The 20947-nt window shown below is 45.8% G+C and overlaps 1 protein-coding gene across 3 annotated transcripts in view; it reads left to right on the forward strand.

The window, feature by feature from the left end:
- Positions 1–20947, forward strand: part of NINL (ninein like) — a 425470-nt gene that overhangs the window by 230773 nt on the left and 173750 nt on the right. For all 3 annotated transcript variants that reach the window (XM_078649025.1, XM_078649026.1, XM_078649027.1), the window contains exons 10-11: positions 4507–4647; positions 17022–17196. In XM_078649025.1, the coding sequence (XP_078505151.1) occupies positions 4507–4647; positions 17022–17196 (316 nt within the window). The remainder of the gene's footprint in view (positions 1–4506; positions 4648–17021; positions 17197–20947) is intronic.

Genomic DNA, 20947 nt, shown 5'->3' on the forward strand with positions numbered 1-20947 from the left:
ACTTGTACAAAATCTGAAATGCTGCTTGTTGGGTCTAAGGTAGGCGTTCCTGTGCCACATTTGTTCAATGTCTTTGAAGGAAGCTTGCAATGGTTGGCCCTGCAGCACACTTGTTTTGTGTCTTTGAAGCAAGCTTGTCCTGGCCCTTAGTACCACACTTGTTCCATTTCTTTGAAGGAAGAATGCACCGGCCCTGCTACAGTGCCACCCTCATTCCCTGTCTTTGAAGGAAGCTTGCACTGTTTGACTTTGCAGTACCACACTTGTTCCATGTCTTTAAGGAAAGATTGTTGTGCTCTTGACCAGTGTTGTCTGTTATGTGAGCCAAGGACTCCCTATCTTTCTGCTCCCTGTGCTCTGCGTTTGTAGGTCTGGCCTAAAGATGGTTTTAGCTTTTTCACCAGGATTAATTGTTCCCAAAAACAAAACATTGTTTGCTTAGAGGAAATAGGCTTTAGTGAAGCCCACTTCAGTTGTTTATCAGACAAGAATGACATTTACACATTTTGTCAGCCCTCCAGAACAAAATGCATACAATTTGGCAGTAGTTCAGCTCTCTTCAGCCATTAGCTGTGTTGCCAATGTTCGGCTATGCCTAGTAGACAACCACTGGGCTTTAGGATGTCAGGTATCCTGATTAACTGTATTTAGTCTGTGTTATTCTGCATCCAGAGAAGTGTGACCTCGGTGATATTTCCTTTAGTTCATCTACCAGCTGCTTACCTGCAAATGCAGACTGGTGCTAATTGAGTAATGAGAGTACCAGCAGCCCTGCTGCCATTGCTATTTAACTTCCTATGCAGACTGCTAGGCCTCACTGCCGCAAGCTTCAAAACCATGCCACTGTCTTGGAACGTTATTCTGCATACGCTGTCATTTTTTACTATTCCAAGATGACAGACGAGTGTGAAGATTTACATTCTTTATTTTTTTCATTGAAACACATACCCTCCACATTTAGTTGACATATTTTTTCTTTTGTTGTTGTTTCTTTGTTTTCTTATTTATTTTAGCATACAAAGAAAACCATCACCCTGTTTTTAGAAGGCAAGTCTGACCATTTGTGTATACCAAGACTCTTCCAGCAAAAGTCTACAAATATCAGACTCCCATAGTCTGCAGTGGTTGTCCAAGTGTGGCTTGTAGGAGATTAGCAAAGCTCAGTAGATATTCAGGCTTAAGTGTTGCTTACTTCAAAAGCTTTGAATGACACTAGTGGATTGTTGCACCAAATACTCAACCTGTGTCTCCTTTGCCATCATCTGTCCAAACTCTGCTCCTTCCTAGTGACCGGTGTACCTGTGTGTAAGCAGCGTCATTCTGTGAGGACAGAACAGCACTATGTTTTGTGAGTGCATTGCGAGGGATGTGCCTGTGTGAATGTAGGATTAACTTTGTCTTTTGTGAAGGCAAGGTATGTAGTCTACAGGTTCACAGTTGTGCATGTGTGAGTGCAGTGTAAGGCATATGCCTGTGCGAGGGCAGAGGGAGGGCTGTGCCTATGTGAGGGCATCAGTGTGAGTGTGTGGTCCCTGCATGTTATGTCTTTGTCTGCATGCACTTTATACAAATGCCAAACCTATTAGCTTTGTTAATGCTTTTTAGGGTTATAACTTTGACTTGTAGAAATTCAGAGCTGGAAGTGAAAATACAGTAGTGTGTGCATGAGAATGGTAGTGAGTTTTGATATGGTTGATGCAGACTCTGTCGAAGGAGGTTGAGAAATGTCGGGGGCAGCTGACAGACTGAGATGTCAACCTAATGAGGGGTTATTCTATGGATGTAGGATCGTGCACCGCCTTTCTCCTAAGTATACTGTATTTCGTGCCTCCAGGGCTCACTCCCCGTCTGGAGTGATTCGTAATAAACCAAACTGTTGCCTCTATACCTAAATGGGTGTAGCTGTCCCCCTGGGCACCGATTTGTGCTGTCTACCAGCTCTGAATTTCATTCAAATTTCAACTTTGAGTGATTAAAACATGATGCTTTTTTTTCAAATAAATTGATTACTCCGTTATTTCATTGTGTTTCATTTATTCTCCATGAATTCCAATGCATTTCGGCAGTGCTTGCTGCCTTCATCAGGGAAATAATTAATCTACAAATAATCAAAGAAAACATGCATCACATTAACCTTCGTTTTATCAATAAATTCATATCACATGTGTTTATATTACTTCCTAGCATCGTTATCTTACACTTCGTAACATTGCTCTCAAGTATTCACCAACTTTATTAGGATTGCTCGTAACGGTTACTGCTCTAGGGTGGGGCTCGGCATGAATCTCAAAAGCGGTAGTTATTTACGGCGTCTTCCGTTTAACTAACGGCTTAACTTAATTAAAGAAATACGCCTGAAGCGCTGACTGAATTCTATAAAGCTTCGTTTTTTCTACAAAGAGACTGATTATTCTTACGCGCTTATGGATCTAAACTAAAATCGTTTAGCTGCTCACCTTGGCGTTTCTTACATGCCGCTTCACTACTCCACTCTCTGCTGCTGCTCTCTTCCGGTGTACCGGAATACACGCATGCGCTCTATTTACGCTTTCACTGCCTTATTTTTTGGTGTCTCTAACTTTATTGCGATCACAATGTAAAATAGATCTGCCCCAGTGCTCGCTGCCACTTGTATAAATACCGTTACCACATCTTAGGTCAATTCTGATAAAATATACGCTTTTTGCTGTAGATCTAAGTACCATTAGTGATAAATGCAGATAACATTTTTACAAATAACAAAGAAATTCTGTACGTTCATTCAGTCCGCCTGGCTTCAGGCTTCCCAGATTATAAATCCAGTAGTTTTCCTGCTTTAGTAACCTCGTTTTGTTCAAGGAACCTTCTGTTTTAGGTAATGTTTCTAAAACACACACTCTCAATTGGCTGACATTGTGTTGCATTTTAGTAAAGTGTTCAGCTATGGAGGTTTTCTCAGTTTTTAATCTTATGGTACTCTTGTGTTCATTTATTCGTATTTTCAATTTTCTTTCAGTATGTCCCACATAAACGTCCCCACAAGGGCATTTGATCATGTAGATTAAATTACTTGTATCGCACGTTGCATTCACTTTCAACTGTATTTAGTAGTAGACAGCACAAATCGGTGCCCAGGGGGACAGCTACACCCATTTAGGTATAGAGGCAACAGTTTAACCTAATGAGGGGACCTAGTTACTTTGTTTACACTAGGGCCCATGGCAACCTAGCTACCCACTGGACAATATTATACAGTTAAAGAATCCATGAAGCTTGAACTATTATAAATCAACTAATCTGCGCAAATCTATAACACTGAATCATTAATCACAAACCTGCATACGGTTTGCATCCTGGAAGACCCCACATTAAATAACCTCTTCCACCTTCACCCCACCTTTAAGTTTTTTACAAATTTTCCAATAATGGATGTTCTACATTGATGGGAGACCAAATATTTCTAGTGCCTTGGTTTCCTCAATTTAGAATGAGGAGGATTTGTGAAGGAATCGGTTTGTGAACATGCTAAATGTTGCATTGCTGCAGAGCACAAATGTAGACCCATCGTTAAAAACGGATATTTGCTCCTCCTGGATTTTTGCTTTCTCCTCTTCTGACCATCTCTGATTCCTCTCTGAAGTATTTTTTTCCCTTGCTATTTCAGTCTTACTGCAGGAATTCAGCTCTTGTTAAATTTAATGTATTTGTTTTTAACGAAATAATTTTGTATTGTAATACTGGGAACATAGGGCCAGATGTAGGTCGCCCTATACCGGTCGGTAACGGCCGAAATCACCAAATTTCGGCCGATACCGACCGGAAATGGGAATTTGTAATGTAGGAGCCCAAAAAATACCGATTCGGTAAATAAGAATCTGTAAATACCAAATTGGATGTCACCGATTCGGTGTTTACCGATTCGGTATTTACCGAATCGGTGTTTACCGAATCGGTAGATGATATGTAGCAAGCACATCTAAGAGTGCTCATGTGCATTAAGGATTCGGTATTTACCACCAACTAATAGTTGGTGGTAGATATCGAAAACCTTAAAAAAAGCACTTTTGTGCTTTTTTCAACTGTGCCATGTGTCAGACATACATGCCCTTAGGGCATGTATGTGTGCCACATGTGCACCCTTGTACTATACAGGGGTGCAACAGGGTGTCAGTGTGACACCCTGCCACCCTTGTAAGTCTACCCCCTATTAACGATTCGGTATTTACCAAATCATTAATTCTCATTCATCCCTATGGGCCTCCAGGCCCATAGGAATGAATGTGGAATACCGAATCGGTATTTACCGAATTTTACCGATTCGGTAAAATTTACCGAATCATTAGCTACATATCATTTACTGATTCTAAAATACCGAATCAGTAAAATTCAGTATTTTAGAATGGGTAAATGATATTTACCTACATCTGGCCCATAGTGCCCTATAAATAAAACAAATGTTTCCAGTCTTTTGTTATTACTTCAGACACAAATGTCTGCTCATCATAACTTCCAATTTCCTATTGGCAGAGTACAAGTGGAGCAAGCGTCACGGGAGAAAGAGAAAGTGAGAAAGGACTTTGAAAGAGCAGAGATGCGGAACCGACAGCTCACCAGCGAGGTGGACGACCATCATAGTGTCATGGAACTAATCAACCAGAGCAAGATCAGGTAAATACAGCAGTGGCTCAGCTGCTGAGACCCGACACTCCAGCTCCTCCCCTGTGTCTCATGCAGGTGCTAGAACTTATGTGACTTTGTGTTACTTTCAGTTCATAGCTTTTTATTTACGTTGTTGAACAGAACTTTCAGAAACCTACAATTTAGAAAAATGCCCCAAAAATATGTGTATAGAAAACACTACACTTCTTGTGAATTGCAATAGCTTTATTATGTTACAATTGATTGGTTTTTCTGTTACTTACCCAATAATACACTGTAAATGGAGGAAGAAGGCTGAAAAATGCAAGAGATGAATGGTGACAGTATAATGTAAACCATGAATGGTGTCAGTATAATGTCTCCGATCTGCCGTGGCGTGGGGAGAACCATGGAAAAACACAACCATTTTTATAATATGTGCTGGGAAGTTTCCCTTTCTCATTTGATAACTTTATTTCAGTCAGCAGACCATAAAAGTGCAGATAAAATACATACACAATAGCACGAGGTAATAAAACAATAAATAACAGTCCAGTCATATATTAGACCTAAAAGATTATTAAACTAGATGGTTATCAAAACAGATTGTATAAAATACATGAATAGACACAGTTATTATACAAAGTTTTTCCGTCTACGCCACATACCAAATAGGAACCGTGATACAGCGAAAACAATAGGGGGTGGGTATCATACCTTAGGACCCTACAAGCTTGGACGCAATGTATACATCCTAGGTTCCTACATAATGGAATCAACCAGGATTTCCTTATTACTTGGTAGGCCGGGCAGAAAAACAGAACGTGGCATACGTCTTCTTGCTTGTAATTACATGCAGGGCACGTAGTGTTCTCTGTGTTAGCCCATTTACAGGTAAATACCCTAAGTGGGAGGCTACCGTGCCTAAGCTGAATGTAGAGTTTCCTCGCAAGTGGAGGATAAATTACATCTAAGAATTCCTCCATTCTTGATTCGATTTTTACTTGGAAGAACTCTACTGTCAGTCTTCCCACAGTAGTGGATCTTTGTAGAGCTAATAGATTCTGATGCCTCAAATGGCGCAAGAGCTCTGATTTTGTTATCCCTGGACAACTTGCTTCAGGGTTCTCCCACAACTCAGACATACCAATCCGATTACTGAGGGCCCTAATATATAGAAGCCACGGAATGTTCTTGCTTTTTAAAAGAGCCCAAACCTCTATAAATTCCTCTCTATAGGAAACCAATCTGCTAGCTCCTCTATAGATTCTAGCCCCAAATCCAATCGCAGGGGGATGAGCGGTGTGCTTGCTGGTAAGCCCAGAAAATTCCTCATGAAGCCATGTTCTACCCTCATGAGGTTAGATGTGCTTTGATGGCCCCATAATTCAGCTCCATACATTGAAGCTGTTCTGGCCTGTAGTCTAAAGATTTCGACGACCGGGGCTGCTGGTTTGAAATCCGAAATTCTATGGACTTAACTAATACCCCCCGCTACTTGGGATAACCTAAGGGCTGCCTTTGCGGACTGAAAACCCCAGTCAAAGTTTTCCGTCAGAGTGATACAGAGGTAATCAAAAGTCTTAACTCTTTCTAGAGGAGTACCGTTCAAGAAAGGGTTAGGACGGGTCTGTTTCGTGGGATTAAAAATCATAAACTTAGTTTTATTCAAGTTTATCTCTAGTCCGCGCAGAGCACAGAAGGCTGCGAAGCCATCCAGGGTGCGCTGGATGCCCGTTGAACTAATCAACCAGAGCAAGATCAGGTAAATACAGCAGTGGCTCAGCTGCTGAGACCCGACACTCCAGCTCCTCCCCTGTGTCTCATGCAGGTGCTAGAACTTATGTGACTTTGTGTTACTTTCAGTTCATAGCTTTTTATTTACGTTGTTGAACAGAACTTTCAGAAACCTACAATTTAGAAAAATGCCCCAAAAATATGTGTATAGAAAACACTACACTTCTTTTGAATTGCAATAGCTTTATTATGTTACAATTGATTGGTTTTTCTGTTACTTACCCAATAATACACTGTAAATGCAAACATCAGAGCGGGCACCCGGCCAGTAGCCAGCATTGGGGCGTCATTATCTTTTACACCAAGTAGGAGATCTACTAAGCCATTGATGTAAAGACAAAATAACGTTAGGGCCAGGACACACCCCTGGCGTACCCCCTTCATCACAGGAAAGCGGGCCGACAGATCACCATGTTTCCCGCACCTAACTTGGGCATAGTTATTTATGTGGAGTCTGTTCAAGATGTTCAACAGGTAGGTCGGTAGACCCAACTCTGTTAATACTCCCCACAGCTTGTCCCTCGGCACTAGATCAAAAGCGGCCCGCAGATCAACAAAGATGAGGTAGAGGCTGCCATCCTCCACTCTCACCGTTTTCCAGAATAGTACCTGGAGCCTAAATATTTGATCTAGGGTGGAAATGCCCGTCCTAAACCCGGCCTGGAATATAGTCAGAATCTCGTTTTCCTCTATCCACCCCTGGATTCTATCTAAAATAATCCTGCCCATCAATTTTTGCGTGGTGTCTATCAGACTGATGGGCCTATAATTGGATGGGGTTAACGGACAACCTTTTTTGTGGATAGGGACAATCTCCGCTCCAAGCCAGGTATCTGGCGGGTCATTCTCCTTAAGAACGGTACGGTGCCCAGATTTTTGGTTGGGACCGAAATAGATCCCCAGGCATCTTATCTAGACCAGGGGCCTTATTGGGTAGAAGTTTAGCTATTGCGGACTCCACCTCCATAAGGGTAATATCCTCGAGCCCATCCGGTTGGTACTCATGCATAGGGGCCACAGCGTCCTGACCCAGCTCAGCATCCAAGGGCCCCACCAATCGATACTCATGGCGGGGTCCTAGGGTAGCCAGCCGGGGTTTCTCTACAGCTTCTCCCAACACAGAATTCATCGACCCCTCCAATCTATGCTCATGGAGTGGCTCGAGGATAGGGAGCAAAGTGGTCTCTTCGACAGAATTGGCAAAATGTGCTCCAAAATGGGCTTCCCAAACTAGAGGGGCTATATTTGACATGGGTGCTGGTCCGCCACCACTCACCCCTGAGCTAACAATGGCCCAAAATGCCTTGGAGTCCTTACGGGAAAGTTCTGATCTAAGTTCTTCCCATCTGTTCTCCTCCCAGTCTTTCTTTCCCCTAGTAATAGCCTGTTTATACCCAAGTTGCACTGCTTTATACTGGTTCTATCCTTTGCTTTTACTACAGTTAGCAAGTCTTTTTTTGCTTTACGACAGGATACATCATACCAGGGATGTGTTCTGGCTGGGGTAGCTTTCTTACTACCCAGAGGGTAAAACACATCAGAAGGTTTGGCAACCAGCTGCTTGTGAATTCCCATGATCCTAGCCTGAGAATCTGGATCTGAGTCCTTTTCGCCCATTTCCCCCATTTCTGTCAGCAGCGGTAATGCCTGCTGATATATTTCTGCAAGTTTAGTCGGCGAACCCTGGAAGTGAGACAATTAAATTCTCCGCCTATTAAAAGCAGGAGGGGCGGTGGGGCAGGATTGAGCTCAGGGGCTGGGTTGGACAGCCCAAAGCTCCCAGGTTTCAGCGTCAGGATCAGGGCGTTATGACCACTATCGTTCCTTGGATACACCCTAAAATCCAGCACCTTATCCCAATGTCTAGCTTCCATCATTATGTAATCAATGATGGCAGTATGCCCTAATCAATTGAAAGGAAATGACTGTCTGGCTCCACCCTCCCATTACACGCCCGCAGAGACGTTGTAGAGACGTTGTAAGGGAAAATGATTTGATTTGAAGAACCAGCGGAGTTCATGCTCTGACAGGGGGATCTGGGGGTCAGGGATATGCCAAAACTGGTCCTCATCATCTAATTCCCCCATATTTGGGCTCGCAAGGGGCTCAAACTGACAATTAAAATCACCTCCAACTAGTAGGGCTACTGAAGGATCAAGAGATAGAATAAACTGCCTTAGTGCGTCAATGGTGCCAGATTCTTGCCCACTCTGCAAAGGCCTTGAATAGATGTTAAGTAGGGCCACCAGGGTCGAATCTGGGAGCGTTAAAAGTACCCATTGGACGTCAGGTGAGTTAGTTGGAGTATGTACTGCCTGGACGCCCAAGTGCGTGCCCACCCATATCGACAGGCCACCCGAGGGTTTCCCCCTATCCCGAGTTGTTGCCAGGATATTAAAAGTGGCGAAACCAGCCCTCATACTCTCATCCAGCGCCCATGTTTCCTGCATCAGGCAGATATCATGTTTTTCCATAAAAGGGCCCCACTCAGGTAGAGATAATTTATTTTTCATCCCCGCCAGGTTCCAGGACAGGACTTTAATACTGCCATCAGTTGCCCCTATACTAGTTGGGGATATGCCCTTAACGAGGCTGTGTCCACATATCTCATCCCCACTAGAACACATTGGCCTCTCAACCACTTGTATCTTTTCTTTTACCTCGCCCCTTGACAGCTCAGTGGTGAGACCGTATACCTCCGCCTGCCCCATGTTTGCCCCCGTTTCCAACCTACCCCCTATACTCACGTATTGTGGAATAATTGGGGTTTCGAGAGTGATAGTATCACCATTACCCTCCACTATCTATGCTTGAGGGCCTAGATCGCTAGTTGTTGAAAGTGGAGGACTACGTCTCTCAGGGCGTCAATCCACTTGGTATAAAATGCTAAACCTGTTATTTTGTGGAAACAATGAAAATAAGGTGGTAGATGGCTGAGAACCCTCCCAATTTAATGTCCCCTGTTGGATTATATGGGGTAGCATATTCTGCCCCCCCCCCCCTGAACCGATCACCTCTGTTTCTTCTAGGCCCCAACTGAGTGGCGGAGTAAAAATAAGATAGGGGTAGGATTTGTGTTTTGGTCCAAATAGGAGCACCATTACAGATATGTTCCACAGCACGAGTGTTCCTAAAATTGATTACAACACAGTTACCTCCAATGGTTTTTTGTCTAGACCCCACCCAGTCAACTCGTCTAACAAACAATATTTCCCCGGAAACATTTGGGGGAAGAGGCCTGTTAAGACTAAGCCAATGTATGCATTTGTTTTTGAGTTCAGTGTGATCCTCGTTTTTCCCCTGACTTAACACTGGAACCCCAGCAAGCACCACCACATATGGTAGTGACTCAGGGTTGAGGTCAATACGGGGTAGGGTTTTTACATGCCCATCCTCAACAATATTTCTACAGGCTTGAGGTTGTTGGTCCACATGCCCTATCCCCCCTTCAGACGACCCCCTTCTAAATAAGGTGTTACTGTTATCTACGTTTCTATCCCTTAATAGTGGTAAGACGGTATCAGGGGGGGGATTGTGGTTTACCCGAGGAGGTGCAGCGGGAATATTATTGCAGGCGGGCAAAGTGTTAGAAATGCCTTCGCCATAAGGGTGCTCCCCCTCATGGGTACCGTCGCTCCCTATAACATGGGGATCTACCCGTGCCTGGGCAGGATCAGGTCGCGATTCTAGACACAGGAGTCTATTTTCAATCAAGGTAAGTCTATCATATATAGGAAGACAAGACTTTGTAAAGATAAGTTCCAGTTACGCCCAGAATGCAATTCCCAAATCTGTCGGATCCACATCACTGAAGTTCGTTGTGATAGCAGCCAGTTGCGAAGGCTGTGGATTTATGGCTGCGGTGCTCGGAGATCTGGTGCTTAGCCCCTCACCCTTGTTATTCCTTTTATGAATCTTCACTTTTTTATTTGTTAGGGGGGCGCAACCTCGTTTCCTTTATTCCACCGGATCGGTTACCTCCTTTGTGGCTTCATTTTTTGGGTTCTGTGTAGATCTCGTTTTTGGCCTTAGATTAAGTGGGCCCGATCCTTCCTGGTTAAGGTTAGGCATACTAGTGCTGGCTGGTGCAGTTGTTATACTGTCTATTGAGGTGCTCAATTCATCTCTACCTAGTGTAGGATTGCCCACCTCGCTACTTGCCCCTAGCAAGCCAGAAGCAGTCCAAGGCTGATTGTTGGGAGATATTGCATGCAAAAAAGGCCCCAAAGATGAACGCTTATCAAAAGCCAGAACCATTGACAGTCTTTTCTCAGTTTGTTCGATTTCACGGGACAGCGCAGTGGACGCCCTAGTAATGAAACGATCCAGAGTACCCACGAAGGAGCCACCAATATTAGACTGTCTACCCTTCAGTTCCTTGCTAGACGCCATAGAAAATCTTGAGAAGGAGCATCAATCTGGATAGTTGCCAATAAGGTAGCCAAACCCTCGAAGAGCTTTATAATATTTATAAGCACTGACCTTGATTGTGCAAGTGAATGAGGGTGGCCCGTCCCATCCTCTTCCATGCTCTAACTGGCACAAACGGGCGCGCCCGCACGCGTCCCGCGGGACGAGGATGAGAGACTAATTAAATACACCAGATGAGGTCAGGGGCGTCGCGGTAGAGCGGCTCTCTGCCCGGTGTCTCCTGGGAAGTGTGGTTCTCCCCTGTCGTGTGCCCCGCTGTTGCTGCCTTCAAGGTCCAGTGAGTCCTGCCAGTGGGTTCTGCGAGCGTCTCCCGTGAAGCGGGAGACACGAGAAGTAATAAGCAGCAGGTAAGGTCAGGGGCTTGGCGGTAGTGCGGCTCTCTGCCCGGTGTCTCCTGGGAAGTGTGGTTCTCCCCTGTCGTGTGCCCCGCTGTTGCTGCCTTCAAGGTCCAGTGAGTCCTGCCAGTGGGTTCTGCGAGCGTCTCCCGCGAAGCGGGAGACACGAGAAGTAATAAGCAGCAGGTAAGGTCAGGGGCTTGGCGGTAGTGCGGCTCTCTACCCGGTGTCTCCTGGGAAGTGTGGTTCTCCCCTGTCGTGTGCCCCGCTGTTGCTGCCTTCAAGGTCCAGTGAGTCCTGCCAGTGGGTTCTGCGAGCGTCTCCCGCGAAGCGGGAGACGCGAGAAGTAATAAGCAGCAGGTGAGGTCAGGGGCGTGGTGGTAGTGCGGCTCTCTGCCCGGTGTCTCCTGGGAAGTGTGGTTCTCCCCTGTCGTGTGCCCCGCTGTTGCTGCCTTCAAGGTCCAGTGAGTCCTGCCAGTGGGTTCTGCGAGCGTCTCCCGCGAAGCGGGAGACGCGAGAAGTAATAAGCAGCAGGTGAGGTCAGGGGCGTGGAGGTAGTGCGGCTCTCTGCCCGGTGTCTCCTGGGAAGTGTGGTTCTCCCCTGTCGTGTGCCCCGCTGTTGCTTCCTTCAAGGTCCAGTGAGTCCTGCCAGTGGGTTCTGCCAGCGTCTCCCGTGAAGCGGGAGACGCGAGAAGTAATAAGCAGCAGGTGAGGTCAGGGGCGTGGTGGTAGTGCGGCTCTCTGCCCGGTGTCTCCTGGGGAGCGTGGTTCTCCCCTGTTGTGTGCCCCGCAGGGATTAATCCGTAGCTGGTGCACAAGACCAAGTTGACTGATGGAGGCACCCCTTGCGTTACTGCTCCCCCAAGTGAGGATTGAGGAGCTGTTTGGGAAGTATGGGATTTTATTTGTGAATCTGGGGTAGTGTGGAGTTGCAAAAATCATGGTGAAGTTGCAGCATAACTGGAACCGGGAATTGCGTTGTCCCTTCAGCTGGCCAGACACTGGCTGCGAATTCTGTCCTGGATGTGAACCCTGGTGCTGACACTAGCTGGGTCAATGTGTCAATAAACAGGGACCCCCCTGAAAAATGATGATGGTTCCAAGGGCAAGGAAAACAAACAACCACTGTAAATAAGCACCACTTGGCAACCTGAATAAACAATTATATAACTGATAAGAGAACAAACCTGAAGAACATGTGAAAAGTTGAATATATACTTAAATTTAATGCATACATGTAATATTAAGTTGATGGGGATTGAAAACCTCCTAACATACATAACTAATCATAAAAATATCAATGAAGACAAAGTGTTCAAAAATACAACAAAGTACAGAGACAGTGAGGATTACAAAAACAGAACACAACAATGCCAAGATGAGAAAACAAGCATTTACAATGCAACGGTTTCGCCTTTGCAAAAGTTAGAGCTATTGGCATTGTAAATGACAACATTTTTATTTATGTGTTGGTTTTGAAAACAGATAAATAAATGGCATTGCCAACAGCTTAATCTCTCGCAAATGTAAGACCTATTGTACCCTACTGGACGAGCTCATCAGACAGCAATTACTACCACACACACACACACCCAGAGCCAGCCACACACACACCCAGAGCCACACACACACACACACACCCAGAGCCACACACACACCCACACACCCAGAGCCACACCCACCCACACACCAAGAGCCACACACACCCACCCACACACCCAGAGCCACACACACACACCCACACACCCAGAGCCACACACACACACCCAGAGCCACACACACACCCACACACCCAGAGCCACACACACACCCAGAGCCACACACACACACCCACACCCACACACCCACAGCCCCACACCCAGAGCCACACACCCAGAGCCACACCCACCCACACACCCACAGCCACACACACCCACACGCCCAGAGCCACACACACCCACACGCCCAGAGCCACACACACCCAGAGCCACACACACCCAGAGCCACACACACACACACCTAGGAGAGCAAGCACAGCGAGGGGGCAGGGAAGCAAGCACAGCGAGGGGGCAGGGAAGCAAGCACAGCAAGGGGGCAGGGAAGCAAGCACAGCGAGGGGACAGGGAAGCAAGCACAGCGAGGGGGCAGGGAAGCAAGCACAGCGAGGGGGCAGGGAAGCAAGCACAGCGAGGGGGCAGGGAAGCAAGCACAGCGAGGGGGCAGGGAAGCAAGCACAGCGAGGGGCAGGGAAGCAAGCGCAGCACGGGGGCAGGGAATCAAGCGCAGGGAGGGGGCAGGGAAGCAAGCGCAGCGAGGGGGCAGGGAAGCAAGCGCAGCGAGGGGGCAGGGAAGCAAGCGCAGCGAGGGGGCAGGGAAGCAAGCTCAGTGAGGGGGCAGGGAAGCAAGCGCAGCGAGGGGGCAGGGAAGCAAGCACAGCCAGGTGGCAGGGAAGCAAGCACAGCCAGGGGGCAGGGAAGCAAGCACAGCCTTGTCTTTTCAAGAAACCAAGGTGACCTCAGGCGGCGGGAGAAGAGTTGGTTTAATTGTGGTGAAATCCCTTCATTTTCCGATTCCTCGATTCCTTCCTCTGCCAAACAGGAAGCGCTATACGATGGCTAATGCTTGTATCTAGTTACATATAAACAGTGAACATTAACATTTATATAGAGCTCACATGGGTGTCATCTCCTACAAACATCTTCCCTTGTGGCAGAGATTGTCTTAAGCATCCCCTGAGCTCAAGGCTACCTTTGTGAAGTGTGCGGAGCTCAGCGGGATACGAGGAGGTGGGCGTGCCCTAGTTTATTACCTGGCTCAATGTACATTCCTGTCCATTAAGCCAGTGCTACCTCTCAAGTACACACGATTTAAAATGAGTAACATCAAACGTCTAAAATGCCTACAATACAAAGTTCAACAGTCACGATCCCAAACTGCGAAGCCAAGTTTGTGTGCTACAACGTGTAATCTGGTAACACGGGGACGCTGGAGTGGTCTTTGACAAAGCCCTTGAACCTCGATTTACCACAACATTTGTGTGCATACAAAAAGCCTCGAGAAGATGAACTCTTGTTGAATATTAACAAGCGTCTAAAACTGAAACAAGAAACTCACTGCAGTGCATATACAGCGATCTCGGCAGTTGATGCATTAACCCACCGAGACGCGCTCCCAGCAGTCAAATAATGCATGCATACATAAATAATAAGGGACCGTGAGCAACCAAGAATTACGAAATATCTACGACTCTGCGATGCAGTGCGTGTGCGCCTGTGTTGTAAAGAAATGCAGAGCACGGCACGGCAGCCTCCATAGTAAACCGCTACCTGAATGCACGGATAGCGGATCTGTAAAGCGTTGCAAACCCTGCACTAAGTATAGCCGAAGACTCACCTTTCTGGAGGGCACGAGACACCTTGCGCCGCTTCCCTCACTGTGTCTGGGTGGGATGCATGAGGCAAGAAGGATGCATCCGCTGATGATGGGGAAACCACCACTTTAAGCAGCACCAAGTTCAGCATCCAGCACCACACGGGGCTCTCCGGAAAGGGCCGTCTGCAGCACGGCACTGGGATGTGCGCTCACACACCGATAATTCATTAACCAAAAGCCCCCACCCTCTCTCTGCTAACACAAAGCCAGTCCGAGGCTGAGCCTGTACTCAGCCAGGCAAATACAGTGAACAGGACCGGCGAGAACTGCCTGCAACCAGCCGACAGACCCAACATGGCGGCTCCCTGTCTTGGACTGCCATCTGGCTGGGTGCCCTGAGAGCACAGCTACCTCCACAGCGTGAGCCCAGCAGGGAAACCGAAAGAAAGGGACGGAGAGTAGGAACTGAAAGGATAAAATATATGAATAAACTGAACAGCAAGGACAATATTGAGAAGGTTACACGTATAACGATAAAATCAAGTCACGTGATGAATGTTCTAGACAAAAATATAAGGGAAGCGTTGTCATCAAGAAACAACGAGGGACCTGGAAGAGCTGGAAAAGTGATCTGCGAGGGGGGGGGCGGGAACAAAGACAAGGATAGCGGGAGGGGGGACGGACAGCGGGAAGGTGGTCAGGATACAGCCACGCGGGACAGGGACAAAGTTAATAATGATGACAAACATCGGTGTAAAAAAAAAAAAAAAAGTACACGCCCACAGTGGCCACGTCTTCATGACGTCGCGGAGAGGGAAAGAATCTGCGGAACGCCCACGAATCGCCTCGGACAATGACGGACGCCTCTCTCTTCCAATGGCTAGCCTCCATTTATGGAGCTAGCCAATGGAACAGAGAGGCGGGACAAAGCCACATACACTGTTCTCAAAAAATTTCGCCTGCGCGAATGCTGCTGCGCAGCGGATCGCCAGGCGAAACCTAATAAACGATATATACCGCTAAAGATTTGCAAATGTTGTGCACAGTCCAAAATACTGAACTACAATATAATCCAATGATCATCTATATATTTACATTGTGTAAAATGACATATGGTACAAAATCCAATGTAAACTGTAGACTTGGCAGCAAATAGGACTTGTTCTACACACATTTCGGCGAAGTGGGGCGCCTTCTTCAAGAAAAATACCACAGCATGTACTTTGTACCCATGAGAGAACATGGATGCTGGACTTTGTTGTATTTTTGACCACTTTGTCTGTATTGATTTCTTCATGATTAGTTGTGTATGTTTAGGAGGTTTTCAAACCCCATCAATTTAATATTACATTTATGCATTAAATGCATTAAAGTATATATTCAACTTTTCACATGTTCTTCAGGTTTGTTCTCTTATCAGTTATACAACTGTTCATTCAGGTTGCCAAGAGGTGTTTATTAACATGGGCTGACACTAGCTGGGGCCAGACTGACATCCCATCTTGGAGGCAGGTGGAATGAAGCCCAATGCAAGAAGTGGCCTCACCAGTGCATGCTCCACCACTCTTAGATTGCGGTGATGGAATGCACCATGTCCAGAGGAGGCAGGGAAAGAAGGACTTTTTGTGCCCTGTTGAGTTGGTTCAGAATTTGAAGAGTGGCATACAGCACAGGATGCTGGATGTTCTAGCTGTGATCTGGGCAGATGTATCCCTGGTAGAATGAAGGAGATACTCATAGGAATTACAGCTAGGAGTGGAAAATATTTTGGTAAGGAATATCTTCAGATTTTACCCAGGCCTCAAACATTTGATGAAGTACCTAGTGGCATGGTGTGTGGTTTTGAGGCTGTTCTTGAGTCTTTCCAATGAGACTGAGTTTTAGCTCAAGGGGAATACATTTGTGTTTAAACAAGTTGACACTCCAAGGGCTTTTTGGACACTCTTGGTACTGTTTCATGATGCGTTTCATTTGGATTGGTGTTGATGGGTTGTCAGGGAATAGTTTCTTCACTAAAGCATGTTAATGTGACACTCTCCTCTGTAATTGGTGGAGCTGCTTCTGGAGCTCTAGTAAGTGATTTGTTTCACTGTTCCCTCTTCTTTCCTTTTCTCGCATTCTGCTTCTCAGGGAGACTCTGTTATGGCTGTAGTGTTTAACCCTCTTATGAATATTTCAGTTGGAATATAGGTGTGTTTCAGGCCTTTATTCTCTTTGAACAGATCTTTTAGGCAATGTTGAATGGAAGTGCTATGAGGTCAAACTTGGTGATGAGTCACAACTGTGGGGTTCGTAATAAACCAATTTAGACTTAAAATTGTACACTTGTTGAAATGTTAGACCATTATGTGATATAGCAAAGACCTTGTTAGCCCCGGATCACTATTTTGCTTAAAAAGGACGAAGATTTCTGCCTTTGCCTGTTTCATAAGACAAACCTCATGCAACACAGATTGTAGACTAAAGCAATTGCCAATGTTTGTGTTTCAGCGAGTTGGAGCAAGATTACAAGGAAAAGGTGGCAGCAATGAGATCGGAACTGCTGAAAGAGAGTGAGCTGTTCATGCAACACGCGGATCAACAGCGAACCAAGCTGGAAGCGGATCTGTTGGCAATGCAACAGGAAGATGCACTCATGAGGGAGAAGCTGACACTGTGCCTGAAGGTAAGCAAAACCTCTACATATGTTTAAGATTACTAGAAGATGGCTCTTTTCTCTACCTACTGAGTGAGAGATGGGGGGCATAGAAATGGAGAAGCCACCTTCAGTCTCGATTGGATACATTTAACTTGGCAGAGTGGCACGAACAGGAAGGAGAGTGTATATAAATGGTGTGACCCCAGCAGGAGGAAGCCATATCTGTGACTTGTATGTGATATGTGTTAACTGGAGTCACCTATGATTTCATTTGGAAGGTGTGGATACACCAGGCAGAAACCTTTGACCTTCACTGGCAATAAATTCAAAGAAGAGTAACTCAGAAGGACCTTTTTGCTGTGGCGTCCCTTTCCTTCAATCACTGGGTTGCTTGTTGGCCCTACTATTCCCTATCTACAACATTTATCTTGTATCATCTTTTCTTGCCATTTTTGTACTGATGATTCCTAGATGTTTCTGTCTTTCCCCTCTATTCCCTTTAGTTGCATCACCGTTTCTTCCTGTCTTTCTCCTGTCGTAACCTCATAGAGTTCTCTCATAGAGTTTACTCCTCCATTTCTTGTCCACCCATGTTACTCTTGTCTGCATTTGCAGATTTCAATAATTGTGTAATTGATTCATTTCATTAATATTCCACTACTAACATCTATGTCATTTCTTGTCTCTTTTCCTGCGCCTCTCCTTTGGTTGACCTTCTTTCCTTCTCACTCCATCCTCCTCAGTCTATTTTTACTTCTGCATTCAGGTGGATCTTCAAGCTTTTATCAGTGACTCATATGCACACTGCTCTTGCTTCACTTAGATGATTATAATGTCCTGCCTACTTGTTTTCTATTGGCATCTTAGCTCTACTTCACACTTGTTACCGCCTACTCCTTGCTGCCCATATGCGAATTCTCAACTCTGTGATTTTTCACTAAGGGAAACTAAACTGTGCCACTGTACCAAATTCATGAAGTGAAATGAAATGGGACTTTTAATTGCACCCATTGAAAAAAACACAGTCACAAAGATGAAGAACATAATGCTGTGCCTTGCTTATGCTAGTATGAATAAAACATCAAAGGTTTGCATCCAACAGCTAGAATTAAATACCATACTTTTGAAGGGTTCTACGTAACTGGTTCACATTATATTGTTTTAACACAGCCAGAGATCAATGTCTGCCTTTGGGCAGTGTGGGATTGTGAGCGGTCTAGTAGTTGGGTGGGCGGAGTTAGTGTGCTGGGGGAAGAGGAGGATCATGGGGTTGGGCTAGTCAGTTAGAGTAGGGACGGGGACCTGAGAGCACCTGTTGAATAAAGCTCTTAGATAAATGAAGAAGTAGTCTGTCGTTATTACAAGGAAGACACAACAACTGGCGACGAGGGTGGGATGCACAGCTTGCTGTCCCTGAACCCGCAAATGACATTCGGTCCCGTCCCTAGAAATTGGGAAGGAAGTCGCTGTTGCGACGTAAGTGCCGTGCCCCAAGAAGAATTGCCGCCCAGAGAAGAGAGGCCAGCAGTTTGTATCGGTTCCGTGATCAGGAGATCGCGTAGAGCCCCAGCGAAGAAGCGCAGTCGAGCATTGGTGAAGTTTTGAATTTGGCGCCGGTCCGCGCCTGAAGTGGTGAGAAGCTAAGAGGCCCGGCATGGTGTGAGGCCTACTGACAAGCTCTGAAGTCACCCAGTACCACCGTGCTACGAAATCGTAAGAAGTGTGAGATCAGGATGAATGCGTGGAAAAATATTGCACAGATGAGATAGCCCGCCACGAGAGAAATTCACCCCAGAAGCGTGCGAAGTGGCATGCGCGCGAAAAGCCGAAGGTTGAATTGAGGCCCAAGCGTACCTGGTGAAGCGGAGTGGCCGGCGAGAGACAAGCAGACGATTGGAGAGGTCGTTGTGCCAGCAGTGTGGTAGCGGCCGGTGAGTCCCTGTTGCAGCGCATCGTGCGAGTGAAGAGTGCATGTCGTCGGACATCGCAGAGTGAAAGCTGCCAGCCAAGCGGCCATTTTGAAGTCAGGCAAGACGGGACGGACTTCCCTGGTCAATAGTGAAGTGGCCATCTTGGAGTCAGGCATCAGTGCGCGCCATTCAGTTAAAGAAATTCGAGCACAATAATGATCGAATAACGGACTGCACCAGGAGCGCATCACCCCAAGAGGCAAGAAGAAAAAAAGCGTTGGTAGTGTTGCACAGAATTGCAGACATAAAGTGTCACGAAGACAGTGTACCGACGAGTCACATGAATGAGGTGACCCTGTTGCATGTAGACAGGCCAGAGACATTCCAAGCCACACGGCAATGAACTGATGAAAACCTGAATAACATGAGATGATGGCTCAGTGTGAATAATAATGTGAATGTGGGTGGGTCTGCACACCTGAAAGTAACCAATGTTCTCAGAACATAAATCTTTTATCAAAATATGTGCGTGCGAAGCATGGGGAAAGGGTACCGCAACCCCTAGGTACAATGTATGAAAAGAGTCCTTGAAACCAAGGACTATGCAACGCACAGCTGTCTGGCAATCATGCCTCAAAAGTTATAAACAGATCATTTTAACCAGCATTAACTGATGTTAAACACATTTATTTTCAGTTTTTTGGCAAATTCTCAAAAAACATAATTACACAGTACTCTAAGAAATTCATTCATTGATATGTGAAATCAAAATCAATAAGCCACTCCTTTGTGAAACAAATTGAAAAACATTAATCAAATCAAAACAGCCCAATGCATTTCGGGTTCATCAGAACCCTTCTTCGGGGGTTATAATAAAGTTTCAATGTTCAAATTTTCCGGGCTAGTTCAGGTAACGAATCTACAACAGAAATACATTGTATCCACAATTAGGTGAGTATAAAGCATGTTACATATTAATAGTTGCCAACAACCTCAGCCTTAGGGTTTGCATTCTCCTATGATATCAAAGTCTATGTGAAAGCTCTAAACAGGACCAAAGAGTCAAAAGACCAAAAAGGAAAAGGAAATTGGATATAATCCATACTGTGAGTTGCACATATGATTAAAAATTAAGTGAACAAGATGCTAACCCATAGTGAATTATCCCTGTCCAATCGTGTTCTTAAAGGTTAAGTGTCAAAGGATTTATTTGTGAAACTCGTGAGATCACCGTGCTCTAAAAAATGCTTGACAAACCGTGTCAACAATCGACCCCTTTGTAGCTCCCCATGCTCTAGGTCCTACCCCTGATATTTTTAAAGACTCTGCCTGGGCTAGGGTTATAACTTCTAGGGTGGCAAATAAATATAAAGCCTCCCCTTCTAAAACCTTCTGTATTTGCTGTCAGCTCCCACCCGATTCTCTGGTAATTACCACTGCTCATAGGTGAGCAGACTCCCAGGCTAGCGGGCATTTTTTGCCTCCAGATAAGGAAAGCAAACACTGAGAAGTGGCAGGGGAACAGGTGGCTGCACAATCGGCCAACCACTGGCGCAGTGCTAATTCTAGCCCACTGGGATGAAATGTAGGAGCTCCTCCAATACCTCTCCTAAGATCATAGAAAACAGGGTCAGGAGATGGTTTCTTAGGGCAAGCTGACACGCATGGCTCAGTATCTCCAAATTTAAGCTGTAAGTTCAGCAGAACCAGCTGAAAATGCCCTTTGATGGTGAGCATCTCTATGGTTCACAAGTTGCCAAGCTTTAGAAAAATTAAAAAAGCATACGGAGACAGGCAAAGCGGTGTCACTGCAGACACCCGCTCTCCACTGCTCCTTTCGCTGCACTCTTTACCGTGGAGGCTCAAAG

The sequence above is a fragment of the Lissotriton helveticus genome, chromosome 6 (assembly GCF_964261635.1).
Source record: "Lissotriton helveticus chromosome 6, aLisHel1.1, whole genome shotgun sequence".
Classification (NCBI taxonomy): Eukaryota; Metazoa; Chordata; class Amphibia; order Caudata; family Salamandridae; genus Lissotriton; species Lissotriton helveticus.